Genomic DNA, 18,440 nt, shown 5'->3' with positions numbered 1-18,440 from the left:
ATGGGACAACAGGAAACCTTACCTTTAGAAATAGCATATTTCTACCACAAGTATAGTGTCTTACATAGAAATATATCTTGGTAATGCTGATAGTGTCTGGGATTTAAAACAATCTCTTTTAGTATGAACCTGGATATTCTCATAAATCTTTTTTTGTGTCTGTTATTTTGGCAGTATGCTTATATACTAGCATTGAAATATAAAATAATGACAACTTAACATGAAGGTTACGTTTATTCCACAGACTAACATCACTTACTTCCTCAATAGAAAACATCATGATTTTAACTGCATTTAGTGAAAGAAAATCAGTATGGTTTACGTTTTTATGCTTTGACAAAGACTGAATTGAAAGTAACAGGCATGATTTATCATTTTTCTTTACAGTTTTCCCAGCCCGTCTGTTGTAATAATAGCATGGGGAAGGCTAATAAGATAGACCAAAAAACAGACAAGACTATATAGTTTTTGTTGTTTGCTTTTCATCATCACTGGTCAGGAATCCTGCCTCTAAATAAAAATCAACAAGTCTGGTCCATAATGACTGGCAATTTTTCAGGTCTCAGCTGAAAAATGACTCAGGTCAGTACATTAACCTTTACTTTTAAAAAGCTTTAAATGATATCTTCACAAACCTCTATTCGCAAATGACCATATTCTTGTAAAATCTTAACCTTTCTCTGTGTAAGGCGTATGAGAATTATGCTGGAAGCACTAACTCACTGAACTTCTTGTGTGAGCAGAGAGGAAACAGAACATAGGGAAAGAAAATCTAAGATTAACTTCTATAAAATGAAGGATCCATTAATTTATGATGTCGTTATAGAAAATGTCCCTTTTCCCTCACATATCCCTAACTGAACAGCAAGGTTTCTGGGGCTCTACACTCATCTGTTAGAAATAAAGGAAAGAAAGTGTTATCCTCTGTATAGGAGTGTTGATGGCAAGCCTATCCTCCAGGATGAGAGAGAAAGCTCTGTTTTTTTCAGCGATGTATCCATGGGACTCCTCCGTCATCTCTCAAACTGGTCTATGAGCCCCTTCTTGTTTGGAGTCCCAGATTTTAAGGGTTAAACAGTGATTCTCATACTTGGCTCAGTATCAGGATTACTTGGGAAACTTCAAATACACTGAATTAGAATCTTTGGCAAGAGTTCCATAGATTGTTCTGTTGTACAAAGAGATAAGAAGTGAGAGATATAGCAGCACAAACCTACACATAACAGAGCTTAGAAAATCTGGGTAAAAATCCATGCAGCCCTTCTTAATAACTTGTACCGTGGCAGCATGGGCTACTGACCCATTGTGGAGTTTGGTAAAAGGCAGGCCATTTTTTCATACCTCAGTAAACTCATCTGTTCCCTTTGAGTGTTCCAGTTTTTACATGAAATGACTTCATAAAAGAAAGAAGCTTAAGACCCTGTCAGAAATAGGCAAGAAAGGAAGAGAAGGTTTCGGAAGACCTTGTGAAGACGTAAAGGCATTGGTCCGTTCCAGCTAGCATTGGAAGGTGAGGAGGAAAAGTCAGCAATGCAGGCTGCGGTTGTCTAAATGCCTAAACTGACAGCTGTGGATAATAACCAGGTGTGAATGTTTCTTTGATAGATAAAACAACAAATCTAACAAACAATGAAAACAAATGGTATATATGGCTAACTTCAAATAACAAATAACTGAATAAGACTATATAATTCCCAAAACAGGATTCTGATTAAGAACTAGAGGTCAAGGCCACTTTGCCTCTACCAGATAAGGTCTGCAAAAACAGGTAAGCCAAGAGAAACTAAGGATTAAAAAGTGACCTCACCAATAAAGAGTAGTCAGAGGCAATAATATGAACAGTAATTATGTTGTTTATATGCCATTTATGTTTTAGGGTGGGCTTTGCTATGATAGGTTATCTGAGTAACTACTTCCAAAAATAAGCGTAATCAAATGGATTTGTATAAATGTAAGAGATATAAAGTTGATACAATTTTGCTGCTTATTAGGGATTAAAAAAAACACAATTGTTCTATTATCTACAAATAAGTACTTTATTATCAAATAGTTCAGCATCAGAACAAGGTTTCTAATTCCAAAAGAGTTTTCTTTACATAATATCATATTGTGAAATACATACCATATTGTGAAACCCATGTTAGAGGAATCTGACACTACATCCTACATCCCGTTCCAGTTTTTCTTTTGCAGTTGGTAACTTGTTTTGACCGAAAAAGTATAAATTTATCTCATTCTTCTTAATGCTGTCCATGAAATGTAAGTATGAGTTCCTTTTCAGCTAGTACTTTATAATTATTCTGTGCCAGGTTAAGAGAACTGTTTTACAGTGACATAAAACTCCACTACAAGAAAAACGCATAATCATTTTTACATACACAGGCAAATCTCTCAACACAAAAAGAAAAGACATTATGCAATTATGTAAGGCAGATGAGCCCAGAAACAACATTCATTCAAAGACAGTACTTCATATTCAGTAATCCCGTATGAGAACTTAATGACTCAGAGTAAACAGAAAATTAAAATTAGCCCTTGGGACTTTGACAATTAAATTGTCAAGGCTGTTTGTGAATTCTAATTAATGCTCTAAGTTAGCCACTATTACTTAGAACCAGGTACCAGAAGAATATGAACCTCAATAGTGATGGGCTGTCTCAAATTTGTTTTTGTGCAATTTGTTATACCTTTATCCAGTATTCCACAAATGAAGCTGTTTCAGGGCATACGTAAGATTTGTAATAAATGAATTGAGTGCCTGTGTATGCAAGGCACCGTTCTGGATGCTGACAATGTACTGTCCAGCTCTCTATGTGATATCAGCCCAAGAACAGAAATTTGGCCAGGATAGCATATACTTAGACCAATGTACCAAAAATGTCCAACTTAAGGGACGTGAAAGAGGAAATGGTAAATAAGACATTTTAATTTCTTTTCCCTTGACCTTAGTCACATCTGATCAGAGCACGGAATGCCTTGTACAGTAAACTTCAGACTTCAGCACAGGGCAGACTGACCACCACCTTCTTTTGACAGAACGTAAGTATTCAGCCAATTAAGGAAAAGTCATTCTCCGGCTTTTGCAGGGAAAATGGAAATACCAAAAATTCTTTCTTGCAGATGAGGATCAATTTTTAAAGGCTCCAACTCTGCTTGCTTTGCTGATAAAGTTCTTCAGAAGATCATGGTCCATTTCTGCAAAGCCTGAAGTTTGTGTTACTACAGTCAAATGATTTATGCAAAACCTGAAGCAGAATTCTTCTAAATCCTAGGAACAAAAACAAAAAATGCTTTAATAAATTTGTATATCCCAATGCAATGCAACACAGCATGAAAATTCCCAAGACACATAGGAAGGGACAAGCATTTGAAAGCCAATAGGAAGAATTGTTGGTACAGCAATACCTAAAGAATAGTTATAAAACTGTACAGCTAATGTGAATATATGCTTGTAAACATTTAAATTTTTTTTCAACGTTTTTTATTTATTTTTGGGACAGAGAGAGACAGAGCATGAACGGGGGAGGGGCAGAGAGAGAGGGAGACACAGAATCGGAAACAGGCTCCAGGCTCTGAGCCATCAGCCCAGAGCCCGACGCGGGGTTCGAACTCACGGACCGCGAGATCGTGACCTGGCTGAAGTCGGACGCTTAACCGACTGCGCCACCCAGGCGCCCCTATGCTTGTAAACATTTAAATAACAGAGTAAAATATTCAAGTTCCTCCATACCAGCCAGTGCAAAGAATCAGATTTTTTATTCTCAGAAATAGGCACTACGTACCTTTCTCTAGTGACAGTATTTGTATTGTTCATTCCACTGTCAGTATTTGTTATAATACTCCCCTTTTATATTCCCCTAGGAGCTGAAATGTTTCTAGATGAAAAGAGTTTCTACTATATGTTAGGTACTACCCTAAGGCATTAGGTCTATGATTGTGAGCAAAACAAAGCCCCTGCCTTTCCTCAAGGAGCTTACTTTCTAGGAAACAGAAGGCTGGAAGGTAGCCATACAAATAATTGACATAAATATGGAATCTGAAAAAGTCTTGAAAATGAAGCCTAGTCCTGGCAGAAACACTGTGTGCCCACGGCCTCATCAGTGGAGATTAGGCGCCAGCCTCCAGGATTATCACCATGACTTGCACAAACTAGCGAAGAGTTTGGCCTAGCCATGAAGTGTTCTGCATGTTTTAAGTGCCCAATATATTATGTTAATGAAAGACATTCACTATGCTTTTAATATCAATGTTTCAAGGTGGGTAAGATTTTTTTTAAATGTTAAGGGGAAAAAAAAAATCTAGTGTTTAGAGAAATATACTTCATGTAACAGGAAAAAAACAGAAGCAGCTGTATGAAAATGTTAATGTTCTCTGGTTTGATGAGTCATCTCCTTCCTCATACTTTTTTGTATCTTCCAAATTTTCTTTAATAAGCAGAAAAGACGTTACAAACTTTTTTTTGCCCACCACTAAAATGTTCCTGTTTTTTGACCAGAGAGGATATCCTTATAACAAAAGGAAATCGACTCCAAGAAGAATGGGCTGCTTCCTAAAGATTTAGCTCTAAGACAGGTTTTCTTTCCTTTCTTTATTGTCAAAACAATACACAGTCACTGTAGAAAGTTGAGAAAAAAACAAGCAAAGATAGGAAATAAAAATCATCCATAATTCCACCAAAGATGACCTTTGAGTATATTTTTCAGTCTCTTTTTTTCTATGTAGATAATGAATGTCAGTCTTTTTAAAAACTGCTTAAAAAAATTTTTTTTAAATTGATGCTTTTAAAAATGTTCATTTTTCAATTAATGTATTTTGAGTTGCTGCATAGTTTCATAGTATAAACATTCTACAGTTTAAAGAAACCTCTACTGTTCATGTTGTCTTTTTCTAATTTTTTAAAATTATAAGCAGTGTTGCAGTACAATTAGCCTTTGAAGCTAAATCTGTCTGAATCCACGAGTACTTCCTTAGGACAAATTCCTACAAGTGGATTCCTTAAAGAAGTACACCTTTAAAGCTTTCAATACATTTGGTACCAAGTGCCCCCACAATGACTGCCCCAATGCACACCCTTAGCAGCTGTTCAGGAGAACACATAATCTGAGCCTGCATTATCTCTAAGAATGTATTCCCCAGTTTCACAAGTGAAAAATTATACCTTAGTTTCATTTATATTTTTCATTTATTCATAAATCTATTTTGTTCTTTGGTCCATTTTACTTCCATCAAACTGCTAATATTTTCTTTTTGTTTTCTAAGAACTATATGTTTGTATTATAGAACTATATGGTAAATGTGCTTCACCATATGCTGCAAATATTTTCCCCACTGTATCAACTTCTTAATTTTCTCGCTGGTAATTTCTGATGTCTAGATATGTTTTTCTTTCTGAAATCAGACCTATCAATCTTTTCCTTTTAAAAAAAAATTTTTTTTTTAATCTTTACTTACTTTTGAGACAGAGACAGCACGTGAGCAGGGGAGGAGCAGAGAGAGAGGGACACAGAATCCGAAGCAGGCTCCAGGCTCTGAGCTGTCAGCACAGAGCTTGACACGGGGCTCGAACTCACAAACTACGAGATCATGACCTGAGCCGAAGTCAGACGCTCAACTGACTGAGCCACCCAGGTGCCCCTGTCAAGCCTTTCCTTTATTTAGGGCTTCTTCCTTGGAGCTCCACCCTAACATTATACAAATGGTCACTTTTTCTGGTACTTTTAGTCGGTTTACTTGTTTATTTTAGTTTATGAACTAAACACCTACCATTCTTTCCACAAGGTCAGCTAGTTGAAAGGGTGCTTTTCTTACCTGAGCATCATACTTCACAGCAGCTGAAAGCAGGGCAATGGCATTCTCCTCACAGATTCCTTGCTTGATAGTTTGTTGGCAGAGCTTTTTCAAACGATTTTCTCTATAAAAGGTAGCCAAATCCAGCAATCCTGGCGGGAAGAGATGTTTATTAGGGGGAGTGATTACAAGCATCCCCATTAAACTCACTCAACCCTTCAAGCAATGATTGTTGATGTGTGAACTGAGCAAATACAATACACAAACAAGTAGCTGTGGAAAAGCAGACACACAGTGACAATGGCTTTCATATTTCTCCTGTAAAGGCCGACCCCGCACTGTCACTTATTCTCCTGGGTCATTTCCATCAGCACATGGACACGTGTCTGTCTCCCATCAGTCTCCCCCGTTTCTCTGTAAACCTGGGGAACATCCCGTTTGCTGTCTCCATTTTCTCCCTTCCCCTTCTCCCGCTAAGCCATTCCAGCAGAATCCCATCCCCTCCACTCCCGGATGTCACGAATGCTTCCATGGAGCCAAATCCAACGGGCTGTTGTCTGGTTTGTCCTACTCAACATTTACACAGAATTTGATGTGGTTGGTGAGGCTTCTCTTCTTGAAACTGTGTTACTTATGTTTTTCTTCTCCGTAATTCTCTTCAGTCTCTTGATTCGGCCGTTCTTCCTAACTTCCAAATGTTTTGAGTGCCCCAGGGTTCAATCCTCAGATTCTAATTTCACTTATTTCCCTAAGTGACTTCCAGCACCAACCCTGCCCCTCAGTTTAAAATACCACCTGTAAGGGCGCCTGGGTGGCGCAGTCGGTTAAGCGTCCGACTTCAGCCAGGTCGCGATCTCGCGGTCCGTGAGTTCGAGCCCCGCGTCGGGCTCTGGGCTGATGGCTCAGAGCCTGGAGCCTGTTTCCGATTCTGTGTCTCCCTCTCTCTCTGCCCCTCCCCCATTCATGCTCTGTCTCTCTCTGTCCCAAAAATAAATAAACGTTGAAAAAAAAATTTTTTTTAAATACCACCTGTAAATATTGATGAGTCCCGTTATATTATCTGTCACCTACTTTCACATAATTCACGATGGAGTGATTAACACAATAAGTTAAGGATATGGCTATCTAAATCTCCATCAGGGGATTTGTTAATTCGCATACAGAATGCTAGGAACACTTGTGAAAATACTTATGAAAGGAGCTGTGTCTGGATACAAGGCTTGGCTAGAAACACTGTGCAAGGCCTCCTGCCCTGGCATGAACAGGATGAAGCATCCCGAGACCAGCACGCCCCACGCTCAGAGAGGTACACTCACTAGCTCTACATCCAGTCTGGGTTGTCATCTGATCAAAAGGTTAGCTGAATCCTCTGCCAGAAAATCATCACATCTCATCAAGCTAACCTGCAAAGTGCTTCCCAGGGGCCTAAGAGACAAAGAGGTGGGATTTCACCAATCTTAAAACAACCGTTTTTTCATCCATCTGCCACTGCGTCTTGCGTATGTAGGAGTGCCGGGTGCAAACTTGTTTTCATCGTAACCTGACCAATACTACCAAAATTACAGCGGCAAGGCCCATGGCCCAGTGGAGGATACTAAAATCTTCTGAAATCTTGAGACCTGTGATGGCTCATTTGTTTTTGGCCAGTTCTTGGCAACCCCAAATTCCTATCTCTAGTCCACACTCCAAACTGCAGAATCACATAAATGTGTTCTCCTGAGCTGCCCTCAGAGACGATCCTGCCCTGAGCCCCTGCTCAAAACAGCCCAGATCTGCACCTCCTCCAGGCACAGTCCTCACCACAGTGGCCAAGAGCCAGGCGTCCACTCCTAGACCACACTTTGGTTACAGGGGACTCTGGAATTCCCTACCTAGTTGGCCCTGAGGCCATTTGTGTGGACATTTGCTCCCTTCCTGACCATGCCACCAATGTGCAGATGCCCAGCCCCAGCGGTGGCCTAGGTGAATGGAGCTTGGCCATGCAGGCTGGGGTGCCCACACATCCCTTGTGATGCAGGGTGTAGCTGGCAGTGGGTATAGAAAGATGGCAGGCCTGCCCTTCCAGTGCAGATGGCTAGTAAGCAACTCAAAACTCCTTTGCCTTCTCAAACTCAAGGGCAAAACCTGTTGCTCTCCATCTTCCTCATCGTCTTGAATGCTACTTCCATGAACCCACCGGCTCAGAGCAGAACCCACGGCTTAGAGCAGTCGTTACTTCTGTTTTCCACACACCCCAACGTGCCATCAGCCCCATTTTAAAATACATCCAGAATAGGATCTCTTTCAACACCTCTGCCGCTAGGCCACCCTAATCCAGGGTATCGTCATCACCTTATACCTGAACCGTCATAATTACTATCTTTTTTTTTAAATTTTTTTTTCAACGTTTTTTATTTATTTTTGGGACAGAGAGAGACAGAGCATGAACGGGGGAGGGGCAGAGAGAGAGGGAGACACAGAATCGGAAACAGGCTCCAGGCTCTGAGCCATCAGCCCAGAGCCTGACGCGGGGCTCGAACTCACGGACCGCGAGATCGTGACCTGGCCGAAGTCGGACGCCTAACCGACTGCGCCACCCAGGCGCCCCATAATTACTATCTTTTAAAACACATCACTCCTGTCATGGAAGCTGCTGTGCCTCAGCCCCACCAGCACACAGACCTGTTCTCCCTTTCTTCCTCTACCACTTCCCCCAGCCTCTCATGTAGCACTTCCAGGACCCTTCCTTAAGAGACACTAGGATTTTCCCTTTGCCCCTTCGTCATCGTCCCTTCCTCCATCCTGCCAGTAATGCAAACGCGGTCCTGGACTATGAGCACGGGCCACACGCAGGGATGCCCTGCACTGTCTCCTTTAAACCACAGTTTTTAAAATGTTGTTGTTAAAGCAAATCCTAAATAACACAAGCCTCATGCTCAAAACCTTCCAAGGCTTTCCACCACACCAAGATTAAAACTCAAGCTCTTCACCGTGGCCCCCAAGGGTAGTCATGCTCTTGCCCACATCCCGTTGCCTGACCTAATTCTTACCGCACTGAGTCTCACTTCACTCCACCTGCCCTGGCCTTCTTCCTCTTCCTCCACAAATCTGTGCCTGTCTCAGACCTCTGCACTCACTGTTTCCCAGAAGGCTCTTCCCTCGGGTATCTGCTCCCTTTCTTCCACAAATGATCTATGTGGCTTTTTTTTTTTTTTTAACTGTCCATACCCCTGAGGTGCAGTGAACGCCACACACTACCTTCAGGACAGAAGGCCCCAGAAGTCCCACAGCGTTCTGTCCCAAAGCCGTCTAGAGGGCAATTCCCGGTTATGGAGACCACAAGGCTTATTACTACTACGTGCATTTCATCTTCTTTCTAACGTAGACATCTCAGGGGCGGCAGGTGTGGCTGCCGAACAGTCATGCGCATTCCTTACATACGGTAGTTATGGAAGAATGGCACCCGCTCCACAGTCTGACGGTTTGATATCCACCAAGTCACCCTCTGTATGAAGCAGTAACCAGGGAAAAGAGTGTGGGTTGGACACAGAACTATGTGTGCGATCGCCCTCACGGCCACTTCCACCCTGCGCGTTACTCAGCATTGTGCCCATCTCTTGGGAGAGTGTGGTGGCGATTACCTACTGCCTCCTCGGGGGAAAGGCTGATGCTGTCTGTATACAGGTATTCCAGGAAGGCTCGGTAAACAGGATACGAAAACTCACTCATTTCTACGATATCATCCTCGTTGTCTTCCAATGAAGAACGAAAATGCTCACACCTGAATGAAGGAAGAAAGGAGCATGTGAGGTCCTAGCTTCTGGGCGAGAGCAGATGACCCTCCTGAGGGACACATCCTTGTGGGGCTTCAAGGGGAACTGACAAGGAGAAAGGAAACACGGCGTGGCACAGGATTCTCCTCACACTGCACACCTCTGTGTCCCCATCCTGGTCCCTCGCTTCCTCTGCTGGCTGGAAGTGTAGTGACCACCACTTACTGGACGAGGCTGCAGATGCAAACCGGATGTAGCGGAGCTGACTCCGAGGTGTCATTTCCGCACCCTGTGCGCAGCGTGGCATTTATGGAAATTGGGGGGTTTCTTTTCATAAACTGAGTCATTTTGTTTCTTTACCTCCTGCTATGGGTTGAATTGTGCCCCTCCACCCAAAATTCATATGCTGGTGCCCTAACCTTAGAATATAACAATAATTGGAGAAAGGATCTTTACAGAGGTAATCAAGTTAAAATGAGATCATCAGGGTGGACATTAATCCAAGATGACGGGTGTCCTTATAAAAATGGGGAATTTGGATGCAGACATGCACACAGGGAGAACCCCACGTAAAGACTGGAATGGTCAATCATGCCCCAAGCTAAGGAATGCCGAAGATTGCCAGCAAGCCACCAGAAGCTGGGAGAGAGGCACGAATTCTCCCTTGGGAGGAATGCATCCCGCCAATACCTTGATCTTGGACTTCTGCCTCCAGAGCTGTTGTTGAAGCCACTCAGTGTATGGCACTTTGTTACAGCTGCCCTAGCGAAGTAATGCCCCTGTCTCTTTTATGAAGGTTTAGGGGCTATAGCAGGAGTGAAGGAATGTTGGACAGCACAACCAAAGAGGCGTACTTGAGACTAAAATGCCATACTGAGTGTGTGATTCATTGTAGCAGGATTTAAATATCTGTTACACAACAACATGATGGTTTTTAAAATCATTATGGGGCGCCTGGGTGGCGCAGTCGGTTAAGCGTCCGGCTTCAGCCAGGTCACGATCTCGCGGTTCGTGAGTTCGAGCCCCGCGTCGGGCTCTGGGCTGATGGCTCAGAGCCTGGAGTCTGTTTCCGATTCTGTGTCTCCCTCCCTCTCTGCCCCTCCCCCATTCATGCTCTGTCTCTCTCTGTCCCAAAAATAAATAAACGTTGAAAAAAAAAAAAAAATTAAAATCATTATGCTAAGAGAAGGAAGCCAGGCACAAAAGAATACAGACTATATGATTCCATTAACATAAATTTCTAGAAAATGCTAACGAATCTATAGTGACTGAAAGAAAATCAGTGCTTGCCCCAGGGCTGATGCATGAGGGACCTTTGAGGGACGACAGGAATGTTCTATGTCTTGATATAGGGCCGTGGTTTCACAGCATAAATATATGTCAAAGCTCCTCAAACTGCACACTTCAAATGGATGCAGCTCGTTGCTCAAAAATGATGCCTCAATAAATCTGAATTTTAAAATCTCGGTGTTAATTTTACCCCAGACCTTGCTGCCTTGCAAAAGCCTTACCTTCTCTTTTTCCCAAGCATCTAAAAGTTCACTGTCCCACAACTGACAAGGAAAGTGACGAAGCTTGGGTCCTGGGCAGGAAGCCCAGGTGGCAGCCAGCCACTCTGACACCAGGCTGGACAGACCACCCGCAAAGTGTCTAAGGAAGCCCGTAGCCATTTACTCTCTCCCCCACAGGCCCCAGTGGTTCTCGTTTCCCGTGTCCTGTGTTTCCCCGGCTGCACTGCATGCTCGCAAGGGTGAAATCAGCCTTACGTTATTTTCATAACTACTGAAGTGCCTCCTCTAGTTCTGTGAACACTTAGAAAATCATATGTTTGTTTCAAGTCTCAAAATAGACGACTCCTTACCTAATTTTGAGAAGGACTTTATGTGCATAAATGTACTTTCCGTCCACCAGGAATTTCAGGTCTGCTGTACTGGGGTTGTCAAATTCCCTCTTGAGCGACTCTGCCACCGTCAGGTGGTCGTCAGGTTCTACAGAGGAACACCAATGTTTCCAGGCTTAAGGACAGACATAGTAGAAATACAGGCCAGAATACAACATCGCTCTTGTGACACTCAGGAAAATACCCGAAATAAATGGCTGAGTGATGCTTTCTTTCCCCTAAATACAGATTTTCACGTCTCTGTAATCATTAAGGGTAAGAGCCTCACACACATCTCCTTGTAAACCTGACAGAACAACTAAAAAGTCCCAAACCGCCCCCTCAATGAAATTTTTGAATGTTTGAGTAAATAGACTAGCTAAAAATAAAAGAGAATAGTTTTTCAGGAACACTAAAAAGCAGTCAAATGAAATAGCTTTTAATTTAGTATGTGATCCTGGTTTCTGATACTTTCAAGAAAAATTAATCCATCAAATTAGTTTCCTTTCACAGGAGCCCATTAGAGAGAAAATATATGATTCTGCACCTAAAAAGTCCTTTTACTATCACCGGGGTTGTCTTGCTACTTTTCACCCAAATGGGCAGAGACCACTCACCCACGGACAGGAGGCGCCAAGAGACAGCAGGAGTGGCGAAGCAGGCGAACACGTCGTCGGTGCAGGAGAAGTGCGTGAGGTGAGGCAGGATCACGGACTGGCCCCGGCACTGGCCCCACATGTACACGTGCCCGCCCTGGGTCTTGGCAGCCGATGTGTGGGCTGAGTGGCAGGCTGCAATCTCTATAATTCTAGGTTCACAAATAAATGCCAAGTGAACGTGGCAAACAGAAGAAACAAGTTGATTTCTCCTTCCCTTAACTTTAACGGATTTAAAAAACAAAACGAGACTTAATCTAGATTTTCAGGCACGAAACAGTTATTTAGGTTTAAGCTGTCCTTCAATGACAAACTAATAAAGATCTACCTTACCACTTCCAGCCCGCAGGCCTACAAAAATATATACTGTCCCGTTGTGAAATGCAAAAACAATCCAAGGGTAAAGGCCAAAACAAACAAAACAGTGATAAAGACTTGGGCTACTTAACCCAGGTCTTGATCCAGTATCAAGAAATATTTTCATTAAAACTTTACCGATTTTAGTGTTAGATGCAGCATGCTGTGGGCCACCCCAATCCACACTGCAAACAGTAAGGTCAGTAGTTCTAACTCATAGGACTCTATCTTTGAGAGCCCAAGAGAGCAGTTTTCTGATAAGTTCACAATTGCCAGGGAGCTAGTTCTCAGAATACTTCCTAATAGAAAGCCCTGTTTTTGTTCATTTAGAAATAATTAACTTTCTCTAAGAATAAGCCGCTGTACAGATTCACAAAAGAGAGTAAACTATTTTACCCAAAGTGAGGTTGCCACCTTGATTTTGCCCACAGCAGGTGGTGGCACCAAGATCCTCAGTGACTTAGGTTCAGAGCTTCAGAGTCATCTTTGACTTCTCCCTCCTCACTTTTTTCAGAATATCCAATTAACAAATAACATAGATTCTCTCTTTGATAATTTCTCCCATCTGCCACCACCCTAGGTCAGGCACAGCCCATATCTGACTCCAAAGCAACAGCCTCCGTGGTCTCCATGCCTTAGACTCTCTCTCTTTTCCGATCCAGATCACACAAGGCTGGCAGGTTAACAATCCTCTGAAAACAGCATCCTCGTCAGTACTCTCAAACCTTCCGTGGCTTCCCACAAGATAAAATCTATATGTGTGACATCAAGACCTTCCATAATTTGTCTTGCGCCTGTATCCAATCCTCTTTCAAATCACATTTACCTACATACCCTATGTTCCAACAAACAGATGTACTCACTGCCCCTCAACATTTTTCTTCACAAAGTCATTGTGCAGGAATGCTCTTTCCTTTCTCTCTGCCTTAGAAATCCTGCCCATCTTCCAAGGCTCAGCTCAAATGGCCCCAGAGAAAGAGGTCTCTTGCTCACCTGCACTCTTGCCATTCATCCCATCCACACCATTCCAGCCTGGCCCTTAACTTCTCAGGGAGGTATGTCTCACCTACTCTGCTAGATTACAAGTTCTTGGCAGGCTAAATCACTGGCTTATTTCTCTCTCCCCAAGTGTCTTTCTCTCCCCAGTAAGGTGTCTGATTAAGCACAATTTTTAGGTTATTTTATTGACTAACTGGGAAGGACAGAACAACACAGAGCGACTGAGGGATGGGAAGACCCCACTGACAGCCTAGCAATTGGAGGGTGGAGACATCCCTCCACTGCCTCTTTTAATTGGCCGTTTCCCAGACAAGGAGGGAAGATGGTCATCATGCAAGCTGAACACTGCCGTGGTGGCTTGCCTCAGAAGGGTGAGGTGTACTGTTTTCATGTGCGGTCCCAATCATTTCAGGGATTCATTCAAGGGCAGCTCTTAGCTCTTGAAGATGGGAGTACCACACAAGAAGCTATGCTGTACCAACGGTGGAGAGCCTGGATGCTGGGGTCAGTCACACCGAGGGCCACATCCTAGCTCTACCACTAGGCTGTGTGACGGCGTAAATGTTCCCGAGCCTCTGTTCCATCACGTTGCAAGCTAATTGCTAATTAATTACAAATAAAGCTAATTTGTATGTATACAAATTAAATGATAAAATGTTAAACACCAAGCACAGAGTCTGGTGTACAAATAGTAGCCAGCAGTAGAGGCTTAACAGGTTTACTACTTCTTGGCATTTTAAGTGACAAAGCCTCCCTCACACAGAGACTATATTTCCAATGATCAATTCAGACAGTGAGACCTTCCCTATTTGCATGGTCAAGTCAGTGAATGGGCCCAAACCTCTAATATGTGCTTTTTACAAAAGAATCTTCCTTGCCCACACAGGGAATATTGCCAATCCTATTTGGCTTCTCAATAAGCATATCCTTCTCAACAAAGAAAAGGCAAGGAAATGGAATAAATGCATTTGTTCAAAGAAAAGGCATCTGTTCAAAGAAAAGGCCATCCACCCTCACACATTACACCAAATGTGAGGGCAGCAACACACTTCATTTTACATGGCTTGGTGCGAGGGGCAGGGCACAGGGCTGAGGGCCAGACAGCAGCCTATGGAGGCCAAGGTACTTAAAACACTTATCATCTATTTTATCATCTTAAAAAAAAAAGTGAGGAGAGCAGAATCCAGGTAGCAATCCTTTCACAGCCTTGTGAGTAAATGAAATCAGCTACAGCAGAGTGCACACTCAAAACAGTTTCTTCTGGTGACTGAAGTGTTTACCAGTGGCTGCAGGAACTCTGGGAAACCACTTAAAATCACAGATAGCCTCTCTTCCCTGATGATGTTCTATGAAAAATGTAACTGATGGGAACATAACAGTGTCCTTCTGGGCTCAACTACCCAACATCAGAAAACCAAAATAATTTAACTCCTGCATTCACTTCTGAAATATCTTTACTAGCCTCCGTGGAAAGGAAGTAGCCTTTGCCTTTACAGGAGGAGGGAACACTGCTTGGTGGAGGAAGGCTGGAACAGACACAGCACAGGGGTCAAGATGCAGAAGGCTGTGGAGCAGTGGCCTTCCCTTAACATGGCCTCGTGAAGTTTACCTGGAACACCTAGCAGCACATGGGAAGTCAGGGGTGGGGCACGGGCTTGGCTGACGGCAGCAGCTGCTACAGGAACAAGAGCGAAGAAAGTTTAGAGGGAACCTTCAAGTCTAAGCTTGGGACCCAACCAACTGCCAACGCATCCAGCTGTTGCCTAAGGTCATCTGTTCTTAAATCTGATTCATACCAAGAAGCAAAATTCTGAAGCTCAGATTTTCCAGTCTAATATGCAACAGACGATGACTATAAACTGAGCTAAACTTTACTGTCAGAATGTCTGGCATATGTCACATTTTATTTTGTAGCCATGCTTAATGAAAAAAAAAAGTACTAGACATTCATAATAAATGAGTTTTGTGTCACCTCAATGGAATGATCCCCAACGACTGCAGCTTAATGGCTGTGAAGTACTAGAAATGAAAAAGCAGAGAGTGAGGAAGAATATAAAACAGAAAACAATGAGGAGAGGAAAAAAGGTAATTTGTGAGACAGAAGAAGAATGAAGAAGAAATAGTAATAATAAAAAGATCCAGAGCAGTAATTCCCAAGCCTGGTTTTGTAAGAGGCCAACATACTACCAATTATCAAGGTGTCACAAAATTCACAAAAATTCAAGGCAAAGTTAGCTTTAAATCAATTTAACTTCAACTATGCTTTTATGGAACTTTAAGAACAAAGATAAATGCTAGTAAATCAAAGTACTGAGACTTCAGAAAGATTGGGAATGACTGGGTTAGAGAGAAGAGAATTACTTTAGTCATTAAAATTACTTTTATGTGAACATAAATTGCTAACAAATGTCATTAGCATTCTTCATCATAGATCTCTGTGGGAAAAAATTTTAAAAGGTTTTCCTTGGGTTGTCGTTTAAGCAAAGGATCCAATGTACACAGATTTTCACTTTCCACTTCTGTGAACAGGTAACCAGGACCTGAAGATCCACCCCACCCTACATTCAATCCTTTTGTTTCTAGTTAGTCAAACTTCCCTGAAATGGGCCCCAAGAGTCAGAAGTGAGTTCTTGAGAGATAAGTCATAACATATCTGCAAATTTCAGTCGCTGAAAAGGGTGGGTACATGCAAAACAAGTCCCAGCAGACTTACAAATTCCTCCCTCGCAATATTGGTGTGATGGAGAGCCTGCAAGCTCAGGGGTTACCACAGCGAATTCAGGCATGGAAAACAGAAAAGTAGGAATATTGCATTCAAAACATTCAGCCATGATTTCTGTAGCCCAAATAATGACTACATGGACAACAGCAAGTGTGCAAGTGTGGAGCTATTTCCACTTTTTTTGCATTTATAATTCAAAATTTGAAAAAAGTTAAGTTTTTTTAAAACCTTAAGTTTTTAAAATAAACAAGCAATACTCTCAAGTACCACGTAAGGAGTTGGCACTCAACATAACTCCCCTTCCCTCCTTTTCTGCCTCTTTTTCCTTCTTCCCCAAGCTGTCCTACACTCTTTCTGGCCTAGCATGATGGGAGTGGGAAGACCTGGTGCTCATCCTGGGACGACCAGGGACCAGCAGAGCAATGTGGGACAAGCTGCTGGTGGGCAGACAGTAGTGGATTTGGCAAGTCCAGGGACAGAGGAGTTCAAATTTACAGAAAGTGTGACAGCACCATAAAAATGGTAAAGTACTATACAAACACGTTGTTTTGATTTGATCCTTTATTTGATCCTTTAACACTTTACTGTTTGTCTAAATACTAAATGTCCCTACTGACCCGATTTGCTAAACTGAAGCATTTTCGTGATTGCTCAAAGCCTCAAGACTGTCCCTTCTCTTTTCACTGAGGAGCTCTGAACTACCTAAACGGGGGTGGCAATGGCATGGCTGCACACATCTAGTACATTCCCACCAGTTCCTGACCTCCATTCCCTCTCCTTCTCCCCAATCCTTATGAGGTCCAGGTTCTTATTCTGAGATTTTGGGGGAAAAAAACAAAAATAGTTTTTTTTTTAAAACCTATTTACCATAGGTTAAACAAAATTAGCCAGTTTTATAATACTCACATGAAAATCAAGGGGGTTGAAAATGACAATTTGGTTCTTCACTTTTATTGTTAAATATTCCAACAGGAAAATATGAAAGAATTGCATACAAATGCAAGATAATCTATATATCCATATGCTTACTTTAAAATCAGATATAACAAAACTTAGTATGTACAATAAAAATGAAAATAGCAGTATTCATTCCTACAATGATTATAAACCTGGTTTAACAGACACAATAATGAATATTTTTGTCCTATACTACTGTGTCAAGAGATAAGAGTGAAAAGGCAGTGCTATGGCCATGTTTGAGACATTCAAAGGGCTTTCAAAAGTAGTAGGATAACTGGAAGAAAATTTTGGATATGTTAATTACTTGACACAACCTTGCAAACAAGTGGGCAAAACTAAGTCTTAATTTTCTAACCACTATACTCTGCCTCATAGTGATAGCTTGGGAACTAAAATCATGAGATGGTCTTATCCTTTCAACTGGCAAATTTTACACGTAGCTGAGTGAATGGCTTTATAATCTATCTAAGGTACTTTTGTTTTTCTAAGCCACAGAAAATCAACCTCAAGCATCATCAACTTCCTCTTAATGTAAAACAGAAAACAAGGAGGAGGAAAAGGTAATTTGTGAGGGAGAGGAATAATGTAGAACAGCTGTGGGAGGCTTAGTCCTTGTTGTTTGTGTACAGTGGCTGAAATAGGGGTAAATGAAAGTAGAGTATTTAACATACAAACTCCCCAAGGGTTCAAAAGCCAATTTTAAAGAGGAATGAATGCTCTGGTGAAAGACTATTCTAATATTAGCAGTAAGTTTCCCCACAATTCTGTATCACGTCCAAGTTCTGTTTAATCACTAAAGAACATGCAAGTTGTTTTGAAAATGCACATATTACCTGTCCTTTTCCACAACGACAGGTGCAGGATAGGACTGGTTACTTTTATTGCCAGTGCCTAACTGGCCGTAAGAATTTGCACCCCAAGCATACACTTGGCCTTCATCTGTTAACACTAATGTGTGCGCATAGCCACAGGCAACCTGGAAAGAGGAAAACCAAATCCACTTAGGCCTGCAAATATGCTTTCACGAGACAGGTTAAGAATCAAAGATGTAGGGGCGCCTGCAGTCGGTTAAGCGTCCGACTTCAGCCAGGTCACGATCTCGCAGTCCGTGAGTTCGAGCCCCCGCGTCAGGCTCTGGGCTGATGGCTCAGAGCCTGGAGCCTGTTTCCGATTCTGTGTCTCCCTCTCTCTCTGCCCCTCCCCCGTTCATGCTCTGTCTCTCTCTGTCCCAAAAATAAATAAACGTTGAAAAAAAAAATTAAAGAATCAAAGATGTAAAAACAAAAAAAAAAAAAAAAAAGAAGAAGAAGAAGAAGAAAAAGAGGCAG

General features: G+C 42.1%; 1 protein-coding gene and 1 long non-coding RNA gene across 11 annotated transcripts in view; both read right to left on the bottom strand.

Moving 5' to 3' along the window:
* Positions 1-2,015: 2,015 nt before the first annotated feature.
* RCBTB2 (RCC1 and BTB domain containing protein 2) overlaps positions 2,016-18,440 on the bottom strand; it is a 59,812-nt gene continuing 43,387 nt past the window's right edge. For 9 of the 10 annotated variants that reach the window (XM_040448412.1, XM_040448417.1, XM_040448411.1 and 6 more), the window contains 8 exons: positions 17,946-18,088; positions 15,040-15,105; positions 12,036-12,226; positions 11,401-11,527; positions 9,408-9,547; positions 5,809-5,939; positions 3,102-3,268; positions 2,016-2,345 (listed from right to left, as the gene is read on the bottom strand). In XM_040448412.1, the coding sequence (XP_040304346.1) occupies positions 3,128-3,268; positions 5,809-5,939; positions 9,408-9,547; positions 11,401-11,527; positions 12,036-12,226; positions 15,040-15,105; positions 17,946-18,088 (939 nt within the window). In that variant the 3' untranslated portion in view covers positions 2,016-2,345; positions 3,102-3,127. The remainder of the gene's footprint in view (positions 2,346-3,101; positions 3,269-5,808; positions 5,940-9,407; positions 9,548-11,400; positions 11,528-12,035; positions 12,227-15,039; positions 15,106-17,945; positions 18,089-18,440) is intronic. The other variant, XM_040448419.1, reaches the window with a different exon arrangement.
* Positions 5,946-8,145, bottom strand: LOC121012955 (uncharacterized). Its single transcript, XR_005782423.1, has 3 exons — positions 6,817-8,145; positions 6,554-6,582; positions 5,946-6,509 (listed from the first exon to the last, which is right to left on the bottom strand). It is a non-coding gene; the product is annotated as an uncharacterized LOC121012955 (long non-coding RNA).

Source organism: Herpailurus yagouaroundi, unplaced genomic scaffold (genome assembly GCF_014898765.1).
Source record: "Herpailurus yagouaroundi ecotype Mexico unplaced genomic scaffold, PumYag 197, whole genome shotgun sequence".
Lineage (NCBI taxonomy): Eukaryota > Metazoa > Chordata > Mammalia > Carnivora > Felidae > Herpailurus > Herpailurus yagouaroundi.
This window is presented reverse-complemented; position numbering and strand designations above follow the sequence as displayed.